This window comes from Perca flavescens, chromosome 8 (assembly GCF_004354835.1).
Source record: "Perca flavescens isolate YP-PL-M2 chromosome 8, PFLA_1.0, whole genome shotgun sequence".
NCBI lineage: Eukaryota > Metazoa > Chordata > Actinopteri > Perciformes > Percidae > Perca > Perca flavescens.
This window is the reverse complement of record NC_041338.1, coordinates 13,033,150-13,050,693: the sequence shown is the minus strand read 5'-3', so window position 1 is coordinate 13,050,693 and position 17,544 is coordinate 13,033,150. Positions and strand designations below refer to the sequence as shown.

Here is a 17,544-nt window from a genome sequence, read left to right as displayed (position 1 = left end):
TGCGCTCTGTCAGCTTCTCTTTCTTTTTTTTTTCATCTTTTTATATTGCTCCTCTCCACCCTTTCTGTGTATCCTCAGAGCAAGAAAATGCTAGGGCTGGTATCCTTTGGGTGCAGGAAAACCACTATACGGCTTCCCACTTACTGTATCTATGCTGGCTCATTGAATAGCTGCTGGAGCTCATGTCGCATTTGCAAACAAGGTTGACATTTAAAGCGGGAGAATTACCGTGTACATCCCACACTTCACTTATTTTAATGTACTGATGCAGTGCTGTCAACGTCACGCATTGTCATTAGGAGCTAGAGCCCTTTTTGCTCTGTGGGCAGCCAAGATCACAAGTAAATTGGGAGAGAGGAAAGCAAGGCACTCACATCTGTGTGTATCAGCATGCTGTGTTGTCTTCAATCAAGAGCATTGAAAGAGATGAATAGAAACACAACAAGAGAATAAAAAATCTCCCGACGCTCTCACTTCAATGAGTTTCCCCCACATTACAGGCGGCGCGTTCGTCCTGCAACCTCTGAAGTTTTTGTATTGTGACGAGAAAGATGTTGACTGAGATGCAGCATCTTTTATCCCACCTTTTATCTTGACTGTTACATGAAAGCAGACAAAGGGGGGGAGTACCAGCTAATAGGCATCTGCTGAGGCTGGTTAACTTCTAACCCGAGTCACTCACTACTTTATGTTTTCGCTCAAGTGCGTGAGCTGGATGGGCATCTTTAGGCGAGAGCATGCAATTATTAGATTAGAAATATGACAAAATCACCACTGTGAAATTGGTTTCTGGATTTAGTCTGCATATCAGATTTTTACCTTTCTGTGGACTTCTGAGGTGCATTTCCAGCACTCGCTATCTCACCCCCCGATATCTGGAGCAACAACATGCAGTATGCGTCTTCTGCTGTGTTTTTTATTGATAGCTCATCCTTCACCATGCAAGGCCACAGTGGCAATAACATCCCGCTTAATGACTAATGGAATGGTTGGACTTAATGTGTTAGGAGGGACCATGCTTTATAATGTTTCATTTAATAGGCCTGTGGTCTTTGTAGGGTTGATTCGTCTCCGCTCTACTCCCCTGCCCAAGCTTCAAGGCCTGGAGTACGTCCTGAATGTAACGGCCACGGATGACAATGCATCAGGCGGGCCACACCCTCTCTTCTCCACCGCACGAGTCATCGTTGGAGTTGATGATGTAAACAACAACAAACCTGTATTTGAGGAGGTGAGGATCTTTTTTTTTTTTTAAGGGAAACTGGTACTTTTCGACCTGGGTCTTATTCTCATAAATCGTCCACTCAGGTGTGCAATGTTAGCATGAGCCAGAGTCAGAATGGCAACAATTATGAGAATGAGACAAGGGGCTTAAAAAAAAAAAATAAAATAGGGGAATAGTTTAAATTTTTTGGAAATACACGTATTGGCTTTCTTAGCTTTCTTGCTTTCTACTCTCTTGTCTGTATGATAAATATGAAACTTTCAAAAGATTACAAAATCTGCCCATCAACACCAAGGGGGTAAGCTTTGCTTCAGAACTCTAACCTCCTATGGCGCCATTTTGATGATACAACAATATCACCTCTTGTTAGCATTTCATTGACTGCCATTCATTTTGATGTCACTTTGACAGCGAATAACTTTACATCTGAAGCGTTTAAAGACTCTATTTGTCCATTGTTTATTTCTAAAGAAACACGACAATGTAAAAAATAGGCTAAAGATTGTGTCATAACTAAGCGACTTACTGTCCCACAGTAAAGGAATTACCGTATAGTACAGGAGAAGCTTGCAGGCAGTTTCGACTTACATTAGCTGTTTAGGTTTAATTACTAATGTTAACTAGCATTTTAGTTAGCAATAATTAGCCTGTGCCTATGTTATCTCCTTACATATACCTACGCTCTCCATCTCTGCAAGATTGGGAATGATTGAGATTTCTCTTGGCACAGCTACCAGAAGACTTACAACTTTCAGACTGGTTGCTCACGTCACATCTACGTTGTCTCTCTCAGTTGGAGGCTGCGCAGTAAAGATAGCGATCACTGGAAAAGTGCTTCTAATATCCTTCACTGGTCTCCGTCCAGAGCAACGGCATCTGTTGGTCCATTCTTATCAGTCCTTCCAGAAAAAGTTTTTTTGTGATTGTTGCGGGCAAAAATCCTTGATTATGCGGCACGTTTTCTTAAAAAATGCGATGGAATATGCAGGATATTTATGCAATTTTATGCGATGAAATTGCGGGAACTTGCAAAAAATGCGGGAACTTGCAAAAATTGCGGGAACTTGCAAAAACTGCGTTTTGATGAAAAAGAGAAGAAAAAGTGATTCCCCCAACACCCTGCTTTTTTTAAACTTAATTTCCAAAAATAGTTTACTGATATTCAGTCATTGCAATAAGTAAACAAATAAGATACAAAAATGTATACAAATAATATAATATTAAAGTAAAAATAAAAGTAATAGTCTAAACAGGGGAAATAAAAGATACAAAAGAGAGATAATATAGACAGCAGGAGCACTTAAAGAAATTTGAGTAAACATCAGATATTAAGATAGCTTTCTTATTGGATACCAACTTAAGAGACTCAAAGTATCAACCTCCAACACCTGCTTTTCGATGATGTTCACGTCGCGTAATTATGTCACTTCATAACGTTCCTATGGCAACAGGAGAAAATGGCTGCTCTTGTGTAGTAAGTAAACGCAACATTTTTTAAACTTTCTGCTAAGATATATGTGACTTTTTTGCAACGAAAATGCGGGGATTATGAAATCATGCAAGCACAGCATATTTTGCGCGGAAATCGGCAATTCATGCGGTGAAAGTGCGGCATATTTGAAAAAATGCGCTGATTATGCATTGAATTATGCGATCGCATAATCGCGTTTTTCTGGAGGGACTGTCTTATATACAGTCTATGATCAACACCTCTAAATTGCACTTATTTATTTTTTTACATATCCTTACATTGTAAGTGTTATTGTCTGTACTATTTCTTTGCTGGGACCTGTTGCTAGGCAACCATTGGCCTTAGGAAGTGACTGGTGGATTACTTTTGGACAGAGCCAGGCTAGCTGTTTTCAGTCTTTATGCTAAGCAAAGCTAACCTGCCGCTGGCTGCATTTACATATTGACAGTACAGATGTGGGAGTGGTATCAATCCTCTTCTAACTCTCAGCAAGAAAGCAAATAAAGCGTATTTTCCAAAATGTTGAACAATTCCTCCAATATTTGTGTTGCTTTTGTTGTTGTTGTTGTTGTTGTTGTTGTTGTTGTTGTTGTGGCTGTCAACCTGAACCCTTCTTAATAGCCGACAGTCAGTTGTTTTGCCTCAATTCAAAGAATGTGCCTGCGCAACATTGTTATATTCTTCTCTCACCTCCCTGTCTGTATCATCCTCTCGGTGCACTTAAGTTATTTCTCTGTCTATCACTCCTTCCTCCCTCGCCTCATCATTCCACTCTCCAGCTTTTATTTTTTGCCCTGGCGTTCTCATTTCCATGGCCTCTGTCTCTCCACTCTGTTTTCCCATGAGTTCTGATTAGCCCGCACACCCAATCTATCTTCAGGCGCTCCATTGGGATTTCAATTAATTTATGAAAAAAAAACCTGCAATATCATCACAATATACTATACCTGTTTAATTAACTTCCTCCGTAATTAGGAATGACTTGAACTTCGGCAGAAGGCAGGGCTGGAGCTCCTGAAGTCTTTCGGGTGGGCTTGAAGTCTTGGCACCTTGTGTCTAAATATCAAGTTACACCCAGGACCATCTGGGCCAGAATGACCTTATGTTTGATATTATGTGATTTTTTTTTATGAACAGGTACCTACAGGCCTTATTGTCTGTGCCATCACGTCCCATGAACCCGTGCATTATTCTTCTCTCTATCGCTCGCTCACTTCCTTTGATCCATCTCCCGTCCCTCTGTTTTGCTCACGCTCCTCCTTGCCTTTTCTTTTTCTTTTTTTTTTCATGGTCATTCTGTTGAAAGAATAGCTAGCATTTATATTTGATTTCAAAAAAGAAAGACTCCAGAGAGTAGCTCTTTATCTGGGGCATATGTTCATTAGGGGGAATGGACTGAATTCCTGGTTTAGACAAAGCTGTTCACTGCTGGCTTTTTCAAAAGAAATCAGCTCAAGTGTTTTTATTTTCATAGATGTGGGCTACTGTATCTATTACTTCTGTATTGTTTATCATGCACAGTATCTCCCTATGTGTGCGTAGTGGCCTTCCACTTAATGAGTTTGTTTTCTTTGATCCTTGTACTCTCATTAATGTAACGTATTATCACTATCTATTCTCATATGTATGTGAATTGTTTTTTTTTGTATTTGTGTGTCTCTTCTTATCCCCTCCCTCTCTATTTTAGTGCCAGCACTATCGTGAGCAGGCTTCAGTGCTGGAGAACCAGCCAACGGGGACTTTTGTGTTGCAAGTGCACGCGGTGGATGCAGATGAGGGAGCAAATGGAAAAGTCAAATATGGCTTAATGCACAGAGACAGTGCCATGCCTGCCTTCAGAATTCATCCAGACACAGGTAGAGCGGTCATGGATTGCAAGTAGGTCTCAATTAGACCTAGAGTATTACAGCATAGAGTTTACTGTACATAGACAGTGCTGCATTTTAATGGTAATTGACATCTTAAATGTAAGAGTCAAGCTGAACTATGATTTGAGAGGAGAGGAAACGGAGAGAAAAAAAACACATGCAGCAATTACACTGCCACCCGATGCAATAACAGTCCGGGCGTTTGCGCTGTATGCCGTTAAGTTCAGTTAACAGTCAACACACGTTTAGTCGGAGGTTTTGTAAACAACTCCCGCAAATAAATAATTTTTCTTATTGAATAAACACATCTCTTTGGTTCTATCTGATGCTGTTTTAATGTAAGTACGCGGCGTATAACCTGCAGGGTAAAACGTAAAAGGCATGAAAGAAATTGTGAAACAAATTTTTATTTTGGCAAGTAAACTACATTGCGAATATAATCTCAAATGAAGGTGCACATTTTTACATTATCCCATTTTGAACAAAAGAACAACAATAAATCCCCCTCAGCATTTATATTTGTCTCCTGCTACCTTTTACCTGCACACTCACTAACACAGGCTTGTCTACCTGCCGTAAATCATTTTGTGACTTTACGGGAAAAAATCTGACCCGGGCAGAGGCATTAAAAAAAAACGAAAACTACGTAAAAATAGTGTTCTTTTCGCTGTTAGTCTCGTTTCCTGTTTACAGGTCATTTATGATCATCAGATGGAACGTTACACAGTTTCAGAAAAGTAGTCGTTTTAAATGGTGTGGGCTATGGTGGTTCTATTGTTAACCTGGTCAAGCTTGGTGTGATAGAAATTGACTCTACATAATGAAGGGAAAGACTTGGAGCTGTCGTGGAGTCCTAACACGTGAAGTCAACACGTCGTTCTGTCAGTCATTTTCTTTAAGGTTATCTGCTCTGTTTTCTTCATCTCACGATTTAATTACAAAGTCACTGCACTTGAAAATACTCGCAATAATATGTAATTATTTACTTGTTTTTCTGATTCATGGGTGGATGGTTAGATGGATAGATAGACAGTAAGATGAACTGATGGATGGATGCATGCATTGATGGGTGAATTGGAGAATTGCTCAATGGGTGGATGAATATATATATATATATATGTATTTGTGTGTTTATGTTTGGGTGGGGGTTGGGGTTTTTGTTCTATATTCACAGGAGTGATTGCGACAGCCAGGCGGTTCGACAGGGAGCGGCAGAGAGAGTATTCAATTACAGTAACGGCCACTGATTGGGCAGAGGAGCCGCTCATCGGCATCTGTCAGCTCACCATCCAAATACTGGACCAGAATGATAATAGCCCCAAGTTTGAGAATTTGCGCTATGAGTGTAAGTCATAAAAAATGATACATGCTGGTACATCTAACACAATTGTGTATTGTTAAAGCAGAAGCATAACTATGACCTTAAAAATGCTGAGAGGGTGTTTTTTATGCTCCTTTTTTACTTTCATGTATTCATTTAATTTAACTGGGGATATGATGTAGTGTCTTGATGCAGTAAATAATATGTCTCTATATTGGGTTTTGGAAATAAACATAAAAATAATACCCTGGTAATAACCTAAATCATACGTTTTGCATAATAAGCAATGTCTGTAACCTCTCACGCTTGACCTTTACCATCCGGTAATCAGCCTCATACACTTCTAATCTTTGACCAGCAAACTGAGTGCACTGCACATGCATTATTTCTGTCCCCTGCAGACTTTCTGAGAGAAGACACTTTGGTCGGTACCAGTTTCCTTCGCGTGGCAGCTCACGATGACGACTTTGGAACTAATGCAGCGATCACTTACTCTATGTCCCTGGAGCAGCCTGAGTACCTGCGGGTTAACCCTGTCACTGGATGGGTCTACGTTAACCAGCCCATATCACAGGTCAGTCAGCAGTTATTAGCAGGCTGTCTGTCAGCCAGCACACACACACACACACACACACACACACACACACACACACACACACTGTCTGTATTAGCCCATGGGTCTGTGTCAACAAAGTTAATGAATAAGCCACCTCAAAGTGCCTCTGTCACATACTCCCAATCTGGGGTATGTGTACTCCCACAGGTGCTGCATGTGGAAAGACCACAGAGAAAAAAGAATGGAGGGAGACTCATTCAGGCTAAACAAATTATTAAAAATAGATTTTAACAGCTTGGGATTCCTGTGGTTATATTTGACGACTACAGTTCTGTCTATTGCCCTGTTTCTAAACAATAACCCGTAGCAGTAGCTGTCAAAAAAAGATATGCTGTTTTTTTTAAGTGTGTGGCACAGGTTTTTAAGAAGCTAATTATAACAAACCAAGACTCTTTGTCCAGCTTAAATACTCTGGCTTTGATATAAGAAATTCAAGGCTTTTTCATCTCAGTTCATCATCTGAGTCTTTGATAAGGAGACTGACAGCATGCAGCACCTTCAGATGAGCGATGTTTTTGAGGCTATTAACTGAAACACTTTGGAGGCTGAAAGATTATGCATGTGATTTAACTTAAAAAAGCATGATCACCTCCACAGTTCTTTTTAAAAAGATGAATCATTTTAGTCATGTGAATTCTTGTTTTCAATATGAAAGCTAGCTATAAAGTTTAGCAAGTTGGCCTTTTACTGGTTTGCCATCTTATTGCTGACTGTGTCAGTGATTGTGACAAATGTTTTACATTTTTGATTGTTGTTTTGTAGACTTTCATGTTTTCTGTAGCCTATCAGCGCTCTTCTTCCTGTTTTTCCTCTTTCACTTATTCAAATGTAAGAGTTGTTCTTTGGCTCAATACTTGCTATAGCACTATAGAGCTGTTTATTATTTAACATGCTTTTTAGCGCGGTGGTGGTGGAAGTCTCTGGAAATTGTGCCGCCGACTTCATGCAAAATTGAAAGTGTTAAGCCAAGAACCTCGGTTAACCAAGCTGCATGTTTAAAAAATGGTTTCAGAAGCTATTTGAATCAACCACCAATGTTTTTTTTCCCCCCTGTAACTAAGATTGTGAAAGCATTTCATTAAATGTTAAATGTCTCAGCTGGTTTGAGACATTGTTCTGTTTTAATTTTGTTAAGTGAATTAAGGCCAAATCTTCACACCAAACTTCACAGTAAAGTGTGCAGCACAGTTCTCAATTCACCTGAGTGGAATATGAAGGAGCATTGAACCATAGTTGTTATTCCTAAGTCCTGATACAGTACTGCCAGAGCCAGCCTCCATGTACTGTACAGTAAAGCTCTGCAGATAATTAAGTGGAATTAAGTGGATAAGATGGCAAAGGTTGCTGTGACCGTGTCCAGACTATTGTATGGATATTTTCTGGTTCAGATCTGACATTATTACTGCAAATTAAATTATAGACCTTGGTTGGATGTTACCATAAAGTCAGTGATTCATTTATTGTAAAAGCAGCAGCTGCTGGGTCCACATTAACAATCACAGATTACAATCTTTGTTCTCTGGTATCAAGCTTTGGAAAAAAAAAAGTTGTACTTGTTCGCAAATACTAATTGGATTGTCCCCGAAATAGAAAATGGAATTTCTATAGTTAAGTGAAATGTCTTTTTATCTGCAGCACAATAGAGTCACTATGCCACGTTTTGCATTGATAAAAAATGTTTAAATGTTACATCTTAACAATTGAATTATTATTTGAGCAGTTTTTTATTAACGAAATGGTATAACTATGACTCACATTATCTTTTTCTGTAAGTGGTTAGGATTAAATTTCCTCTTGTGGGCAAAAAAAAGAGGCCCTTTAGAGAATTAGAGGAGTTTTGTTTTTCTCACACTCTGGTAGAAGTGTATTGTTGATGTTACACATTGTATAATTTAGATAAACAGAATAAAATACTCTAATGACCTCTTAAGTAAAATTTCAGCTTTCCCTGCTGTATCCACTCTGATGAAATACTGTTCCTTTGTCAGATTTACCCCTTATTTCCTAGTGGTTCAAATTATAGCTATTTACAAAAGTAGAGGAGCTTTTGTGCTGAATTTTATAGCTTAACACATTTTTGTAAGGCTCATACTGCTGCCTCTCTTATTCCTAACCTAACTAAGTGATTTCCTCAATGGAGTTCATGCAACAAGTTTAGGTACAGGCAGGAACTTGAAGTCATTACTGCCCATCAGCAGCTATCACGATATCAGCTTGTGCAATAAACACATGAATGGCTGTGATATATCGTGAAAGTCACTTATCTATTTTTTGAGTTAGTTAAAGGAGAGTATCAGTAGAAAACTAGACTTTGAAATGTATGCATAACTGTCTTCTTTTTTTTTAATGGTGCTGTTTATGTTCAATTCAATGTTCAATCAAATATAAAAAATGTTATTCAACAAGCAATTTTCGTTATTTTAGCAGACTTCTGAAAGCAGCAGTAAGGCAGAACTGAGTACACTTTATTATTTGTTTGTTTATCGCAAATAATATTGTATTCAACAATGTTATCGCATATTGCATATTTTCCTCATATCGTGCAGCCCTAATCTTTAGTGATTATTGCTGCTATCTGCTGTCACTGGCCAGTTTCAATCGGCCCACTGCCTCAGAGCAAGCTGAAGACACAGCCATGCTACTCAGATTATAGCAAGAGGATTTAAGAACTATTGGATTGCATTACTTTTATTTATAGTTATTACGTTATTTCACTATATACTGTATATTTTACACATGTGTTTTGGCAGTGTCAGTCAGTTGGAGCTGCGTATCATTTGATAGTTCATCAAACAGTTGCTTAGCAATTTTCTGTTAATCGACTACTTCTTAATCAGCTAATTGTTAATTGTTTCAGCTCTAAATGCCATGAGGATAATTTTAGTGACTGAACTGTTACAGAGAACCTATATCACGCGGGACATCATAGCTACCGACGGGGGAAACCAAAACACTTCTGTGGAGCTGGCAGTCACCATCACCAACGTGAAGAACCAGCCTCCACAGTGGGAGAAGGACAGCTACAGTGTCGTCATCCCTGAAAACACCGCCAGGGACACACCGATAGTGGTACGTGGAACAACACAATCAGAGAACCTTTGTTGATATTAGCACATAGGTTGTTAAGCTGGTTCCTCTCTTGCCATTTTGAGTTGCTGTAATTGAATGAGCTGAAAGTTTGTTTGCTTACTGCGCTGGATAAGTGCACAGTCTTTGAAGGCTTGTCAGTGTGCTGAAAATCTATAAACATGTTTTTGTTTGATGCTGTAGGAGAAAGCTGACATTGTATCGCATGTGCAAAGCAAGTTTTACGACTTCAGGCTTATTAAATCCATTCAAAACGTCTCCTTTGATGTGAGAAATATATAGCTGTCAATCTGGAGAACACACAAATCCCTTTTCTTTTACCAAGGTCTCACAAGGTGGATCACTTTGACATAAGAGGTTATTTCAGGGCTCAGACCATAGGTTTGACTCTCATCCTACTCAGATAACCAATCATCACAATAATTGTGATTCATATTTGACATAACCTATGCTTCTTTCAGAATACAAACCACAAATGCAGTCTGACCTTGTTCTAAATAATAATTGTCACAAATGTTGCCTAGTCTATATCCTTCACATTCCACTTCCGGGATTTCTCCGGTGCTGCAGGAAATTCTGCCGGATGCATGTATTTTCCGTTACCTTCTGCTTTCTTTGTGTTGGAATTTTAGATTCGGTGGATTTATGAGGACTATTGCTCCTCAGATCTCTGCCAGGTAAATTGGGACCGCTAGCTAGCCTATCCAATCTGAGTTTTCTCTCGCAAGACTATTTTGCAGCGGACCTGTGCGGAGTTTAGCACCGCTCATGACGATTCTGATTGGTTTAAAGAAATGTCATTAAACCAGAGCACATTTTCCTCCCATCCCCGAATGCTATGTGGAGTAGCCAGACCCTGGCAAAGCGAGACTAAATGTAACCTGACCTACCTCAAAGAGAATCCTTGTTAAGTGGATACTTCAACATATTAGGAAATACACTTATTTGCTCTTGTGTCAATACTTGGATGAGAGGATTGATACCACTCACATGTCTGGCCGTTAGTAATGGAGCTTTAGCCTGCAGCCGGTTAGCTGCTAAAGACGCACCAGCAGCTAGAGCTCTCGCATTTGTATGTTGTGTCTAGTTTGATTTGCCAGACTAACTGTTTTCAGTCTTTATGCTAAGCTAAGCTAATCGCCTCCCAGCTTTCGCTCCATACTTAGCCACACAGACATAAGCGTGGCATCATCAAATTCTCGGCAAGAAAGCGAACAAGCACATTTTCCAAAATGTGAAACAATTCCTTTAAGCCCAGAATAAAACCTTTTTTTAGTTGGTTAGCAGCTCAAGGCAGTTAGGAATTAAACAAAGCCAAGCTAAAGCCAAGAGACGATTAGCATGGCTAGTATAAAGACTGGAAGCAGTGGGAAACCGCTGGCCTGGCTGTGTTCCAAATTAAAAGCATACATACTACTTGCACCTCTAAAGCTAAGTGAAGCTACTAATTAACACGTTATGTTCCCTTTGCTTCTGTGCTGTAGCGGTCATTATTTTTTTTTTCATCAATATTTTTTATAGATTTTTTTAGCATATCAAAACAATCAATGCACATACATACAAAACACGTTCGAGGAAGGAAGGAAAACACATGCAAATCACAGAGACACCAAGAATAAAAAAAATAAATAAAAGGGTAACAATAACTAAACGCTTCTCATCACATATTATTATATTTGACACAGCTTCTCAATTAGCTATTGGTACGTCATTTCCAACATGTTTAAGAAAGAATAAGAAAGGGTTCCAGATTTCCTCAAACCTCCTATATTTACCTTTCACAATGTAAGTTACCGCGGTATAACTATTTCTTGTTGTAACTGTGAGATTACTAGGCAACAGTTTGAGTCTCTGTAGATGGTAGGCAAATTATTTTTTGTTACATTTGGACAGAGCCAGGCTAGCTGTTTTTCCCGTGCTTTCAGTCTTTATGCTAAGCTCGGCCAACTACTGTATCTCCTGCTATCTCGTGGAGTCGTATCATTCTAGTCATCTCACTTACAGGAAGAAATCAAATAAGCGCATTTTCCCAAAAATGTATAACTGATCCTTTTAAAGCTGACGTTTAGAGTTGACCGGGGTGTGAATGTCCATCTACGACATCATCTGGGCTGAGTCAGTCAACCACACAGGCTTAATCTAGGGAACACCATTTGCTCAGCTCAGGGTTGTTTTCTGCTTTCTACACAAACTTTCAGCCGGGCAAAATTATGATCCAACTTCTCTTCCTATTCAGACAATTAAGGCGACCTCTCAGCTGGGTGACCCACGGGTGACCTATAACCTGGAGGATGGGATGGTCCCCGAAACCAACATGCCAGTTCGTTTCTACCTCTCCCCCAACCGCGAAGACGGCTCTGCGTCCATTCTGGTGTCCGAGCCGCTGGACTATGAGACCACGCCCGTCTTCTCTCTCCGGGTTCGAGCACAGAACGTGGCCGCGGTGCCTCTTGCAGCTTTCACTACAGTTTATGTCAATGTTACAGGTGGGATTTGTACTTTTCTCACTTGGTTCTCATTTTGCTCTTTGATATTAAATGGAGATCAGTCAGAATTTGTTGTTTCCTTAGCAGGTTTTATTAATATTTTTCACCTGTATGTTTAGATTTAATTGTCTTTTACAGCTTTCATTTAGTATTTAATTAAGTGTAGCGAGTGATATTTAACTGCTGCGTAGAGATGTCAATACTTAACAAAAATATATATATATATATATATATATATATAATACGCTGTATATAACTACCGGATGTATTTATATTTGTCTGAGGTTTGACAAACATGCAGCCAGAGGATGATTTGATTATGTTTTAGCTGTTAAGTATAATGTGGAGTTTCTCTGCGTGTGAAGAAGTCCAACATCCACAATGGTTAAGTCGGCAGCTGCAATAAGCAGTGTTGCGCTTGTGTTTTTTTTTTTCTTCAGGGAATCAGACCTCTAAATCTTTTGATTTGTGTGGCTAGTTAGCTCACTTGGTAGAACTAGCACACATATATTGAGGTTAATTCCTCGACGCAGAAGGTCCAGGGTTCGAGTCCGACCTGTGACAATTTCCTGCATGTCTTCCCCCTCTCTCTCCCCTTTCATGTCTGAATTGTCCTATCATTAAAGGCAGAAATGCCCATAAAAATAATCTTTAAAAAACAAAATCTTTGATGTGTGCAGTTACAGAAGCCACAGCTTTCAATGCTAGAAAATCTATTACGTAATTACTATCTGTAAACAAACACATTATCAATTTGCTACTAAACCTCTCTTCTCTCCTAAGATGTGAATGACAACGTTCCGTTTTTCACCTCCTCCATCTATGAGGCCTCGGTAACAGAAGGGGCCCAGATAGGGACTTTGGTTCTCCAAGTGTCTGCCCATGACAAAGACCTGGGTCTTAATGGAGAGGTTTGTGGTTATCTTTTTGTGTTCATGTTGTGCAATGAAGAGATTTTTTTTAACCACCTATAGACTGTTTAACCTTGCTTAACAATCCTTATTATGCTAGAAGGAGTATTCTGTAGCATCGCACCAAAATCCCTCTAGCGCTGAAGCTTTTGTTACACAGTTGTCGTGGTGGTATTGGGAACTATGCCATCGCAGGTGAGTGACTGACAGTGACAATATCGGTCGGATAGAGTATCGATATAATTTAGCTTGAGATGAAAAGACAGACTCTTCTTGGGACTATGCTAGAGACCTCCTGACATTTTCAGCTACAAAGCCTTTAATTTCTGCTATTTCTGCAGGTTATTGCTGGAAAGAATGCTGTGGCTTAATTTTCAAATTCCCTGTGCTCTACAGATCACTTACTCTCTGCTGAGTGACAGCAGTGGCGACCATCATCTGTTCCGCATAGACCCAAAACTCGGGATCATCTTCACAGAAGCGGTGTTTGATCGTGAGGCCCGTAGCTCCTATTTGCTGGAAGTTCAGTCAGAAGATGGCCAGGAATCGGCGCGACCTGGCAAGAACAAACAGCCCAACTCAGGTTAGAAATTGTGATGATTTTAATGATGACATTAGACTTTTTCATCAAGCAAAAAAACTGCTCATTAGAGTTTATATTTTGCTTCGTGATAGAATAGTTTGACATTTTGGGAAATACACCAGTTTGAAGAAGATTTACATCTCACATGACTGTATGGTTAGCTTAGCTTAGCACCAAGACAGGAAAAATGTGAAAACAGCTAGTCTGGCTCTGTCAGAAGGTAGAAAAATCACCTCCAGAGCTCACAAAATTAACGTGTTATATTTTGTTGGTTCAATCCGTACACAAACCTGTCACTATGCCTTGCCAGAAAATAGTCCAGAACATAACCGTCCCTAGCTTAGCATTAGCTTTGCTACTAGTTTAGCCTAGCATTAGTTAGCCTGCTGGCTGTAGCTTCATATTTACCGTACAGACATCCGAATGGTATCAGTCTTTATAAGAAAGTGAATAAACATATTTCCAAAACATTTCTAACTATTCCAGAAAAGGTGATTTGTATGCAAATAATGTGTTAGTAGTTACTTCAGTATTAGTGTATCCCAACTCTAATATGGTCACACAAGTTGTTGGTTTTCTAAGAAACTATGTGAGTCGGCAGAGTTAACTTTGAAGTGACCTCAGGCCTGGTGCAATGTCCCATTCATAAAAAGCAGTATTGTTCTTTCCCTACAAGCCTACAGGGTAATACTGAAAACTATGAGGAGTCCGTCCTCTGTGCACTGTTTTAAACAAACTGCATTGACATGACAATACATTCATTTACACCTTGGGATTTGAAAACTGAATACTTACTTCTTATTTAGTCCATTGCCATGACCTCACTTTCTTCTGTGTGAAAAAAATTCAGAGATTTCTTGGTGCTCTTCTTTTTTTTTATTATAATTTTTTTTCCTCCCTGTTTTTAATTTTCTTTGCTCAATATTTAACCAGCGTGGCCTGTGTTTAAAAAAAATAATGTAATATGACGTTTTTATTCAGAAGTGGGTCTTTTGCAAATGTTTGCGAAGGGGGTGTTGGGGGTAAAGGGTGATGTTTTGAAGCAGTAAAGCCTTCCCACCAGAGTTGCCAGGGCTGCTTAGCATTTGCAATTAGCCTTAGCTGCGTCTTGGGCTATGAATCTCCGACATCCAGAAGGGCTCATCTCCTTTGCAAACATTACCTGTCTCGCTGCGTCACCTCTGGGATACACCATGAGGAGGAGGGAAATGTAAAAACAAGCTGAGAAAATACAGCTACCTTCAACCACCATCATCTCTTACTGCAGCAGCTGCAAATTAACATGTCACCCATGTGTTCTGTGAGCAGATAATTTACTCTTTCCAACTAAAGAAATAAACAGCGTAATGAGGAAGGCACCGATAAGACTTGTCATCTTATAAATATTTAACCTTCCCAGTAGAGAGGTTCTTTATCTACTCTCTGCAACAAAAGCAGCTTGTTGAAGATGTTTGGCCCCATTACTGTTATTCGTTCTGTTTAAAACTGTTACCCCTGTAAAAACAATAAACTCTTGACAAAATGAATAATTTATGCAATTTGTGGCACATATTTAGGAGTAATGTTTTTCTGATTTCCGTGTCAATGAGGCACATTGCGTTCAGTTAAGTGCCTCTTCCCCACTAAACAGTGACAATGAATTGTAGAATCAATAAACAGATGGAGGGAGAATACACATATACTGTGTTTGGAAAGTAAGTGTGTGTGTGTGTGTGTGTGTGTGTGTGTGTGTGTGTGTGTGTGTGTGTGTGTGCGCACGTGCGTGCGTGCGCCTTTTAATCTTCTGTCATTCTTGCAGACACAGCATATGTGAGGGTTTTCATCAGCGACGTCAACGACAACAAACCAGTCTTTGCTCAGCGACTGTATGAAGTGGGTGTCGACGAGAATGCAGATGTGGGCCTGGCAGTTGTCACCGTTAGTGCTAATGACGAGGATGAAGGTATGCTTGACGAGGCAGCAGACTGAGGGAGGTCCGAAGGAGATTTTACCAATTCCAATTGCGATAATTAAAGGTTAAAAGAATACGCCACTGTTTCTTGAAATAGGGCTTATCACTGACTACCCTGGCTGTGGATAGGTGGGCCAACGCATTTTTTGTCTCAAGTAAAGTAATTAGGTTGTTTTTTGGTCTTTTGTTGGCTCACTTTTACTCACAACATGCTAACCGGCAACATAGGATTCCATTCACTACGCTAAGCTAACTAGCGGCGGCACTGCCGGTGTTGCACCGGACTAAAACAATGCATGCACAAAAAATGCGTTGGCCCACCTATCTACAGCTAGGGGAGACCGTAATGAGCCCTATTTCAACAAACGGTGCCTTATCCCTTTAAAGAAGCAAGCCAACCACAACTTATACAAAAGTGTTTTTTTGTGAAACACTTTTGATTTTTTCTCTCTCTTGAAATCAGTCAGTTTTCCAGTGCTGAGTTATGTGCCAAGTACGCACCATTTTCCAAAAATGGCCTGCATTTGTAGCAGAATGCACAGTGACCCTGTAGGCAGTCTTTCCCAATTTGACCTGAGCTCTGCTGAAATCACGCTGCTGAAATCATGCGGTGTGCTAGATTAAGCTGTAGTCATTTGAGTGCTTGGTAATGCACTGTTACACATATGTTCCAAAAAGAGTGACACGCTCCCACACAGTAGGTGGGCGGGATTTAACCAATAAAGCAGTTGCTTATCCTCCATACAGCAGTAGCCTAAGATCCCCTTATCAGACATGTTTAGGTCCGTTAATCAAGTATTTATGGCGAGCGGGGGTGTAGCTTAGGCTGGGCTGCAGCGCTAATGATGAATAGCTGTGGAATAACACCAACCCCCGACATTAAAGTTGCAATACTGTTGCACGTGCGTCTGAGAGGCTCCGCTCAATCTGTCTTGTTTAAAAACCAACACCCTGGGCTTGACTGCTGTAAGCCTGCCAGATCCCTGTGGGAGGCAGGGAGCACTTTGTCAGCTGGGGTTGTGTTAATAGTGCAGATTAGTGTATTTACATGGGATTGCAGCTACTTTAACCCAACAGGACGATTGAAAACGAAGACTGTTCATTCCAGGAGATTATCTTATCTATTCCAATGTTAAACCTGGCAGACTGGATGGCTCCATGGAGACACACTAGATACCTTCATATATTGACTTCTTCTTTACTAAACCACATCCCCCCCCCACCCACTGTTGGGCCTCCAAACCATTCCTTAGAGGGCACTATCAAAGTGCATTACTGTATTCTGCTTTTTACTCTCAGGCTCCCTTTTATTTTTTTCAGCACTCTTTTTTTAATTAGTATCTGATTGAAGCCGAGGAGACGAGGAATAAAGTTTCCATTTAATTAAGTAATCAAAACAAGAAAGGGATACATGAAAACCTACTAATGCTCAGGTCTTGGAGGAAATGAGGTGTAATACTCTTGTGGTTTTGCCGTTGGGTTATTGCTAGAATGATAGTGCTTCTGCTTAAAGTAAGAAAAGGCACAATGCTAAATTATTTAGCGGCAACCTGCTGTAAAGTCTACTACCTTCTTAAAATGTTGCTACATGTATATTTCACCTTTAGATTACTTTAGCTTATTATGAAGCAGTTTATATGCAGAATCGGGACAGTGATTTTGCATTCCCAATCATGCATTTTGTAATTCCCGCCACAGGAGCCAATGCCAAGCTGCGCTACCAGATTACCTCTGGCAACAAAGGTGGTGTTTTTGACATTGAGCCAGAGGTGGGGACCATCTTTATTGCACAGCCACTGGACTATGAACAGCAGAAGAGATACAAGCTACTGGTCCTCGCCTCCGACGGGAAGTGGGAAGACTACGCGGCCGTTGTGGTGACAGTGGTTAATAAGAACGACGAGGCGCCGGTGTTCTCCATGAATGAGTACTATGGATCTGTCACAGAGGAGCTTGATGGGTCCCCTGTGTTTGTACTACAGGTGAGAGCCTGAGATGAGGTTTTACACTGTAATTATTTCGACA

The 17,544-nt window shown here is 40.1% G+C and overlaps 1 protein-coding gene across 1 annotated transcript in view; it reads left to right on the top strand.

Annotated features, from left to right (window-relative positions):
* Positions 1-17,544, top strand: part of LOC114560668 (neural-cadherin) — a 100,906-nt gene that overhangs the window by 48,882 nt on the left and 34,480 nt on the right. The window contains exons 10-19 of the mRNA XM_028586204.1: positions 1,059-1,231; positions 4,384-4,552; positions 5,739-5,909; positions 6,287-6,459; positions 9,403-9,570; positions 11,825-12,074; positions 12,858-12,985; positions 13,382-13,568; positions 15,367-15,510; positions 17,218-17,501. Of these exons, the coding sequence (XP_028442005.1) occupies positions 1,059-1,231; positions 4,384-4,552; positions 5,739-5,909; positions 6,287-6,459; positions 9,403-9,570; positions 11,825-12,074; positions 12,858-12,985; positions 13,382-13,568; positions 15,367-15,510; positions 17,218-17,501 (1,847 nt within the window). The remainder of the gene's footprint in view (positions 1-1,058; positions 1,232-4,383; positions 4,553-5,738; positions 5,910-6,286; positions 6,460-9,402; positions 9,571-11,824; positions 12,075-12,857; positions 12,986-13,381; positions 13,569-15,366; positions 15,511-17,217; positions 17,502-17,544) is intronic.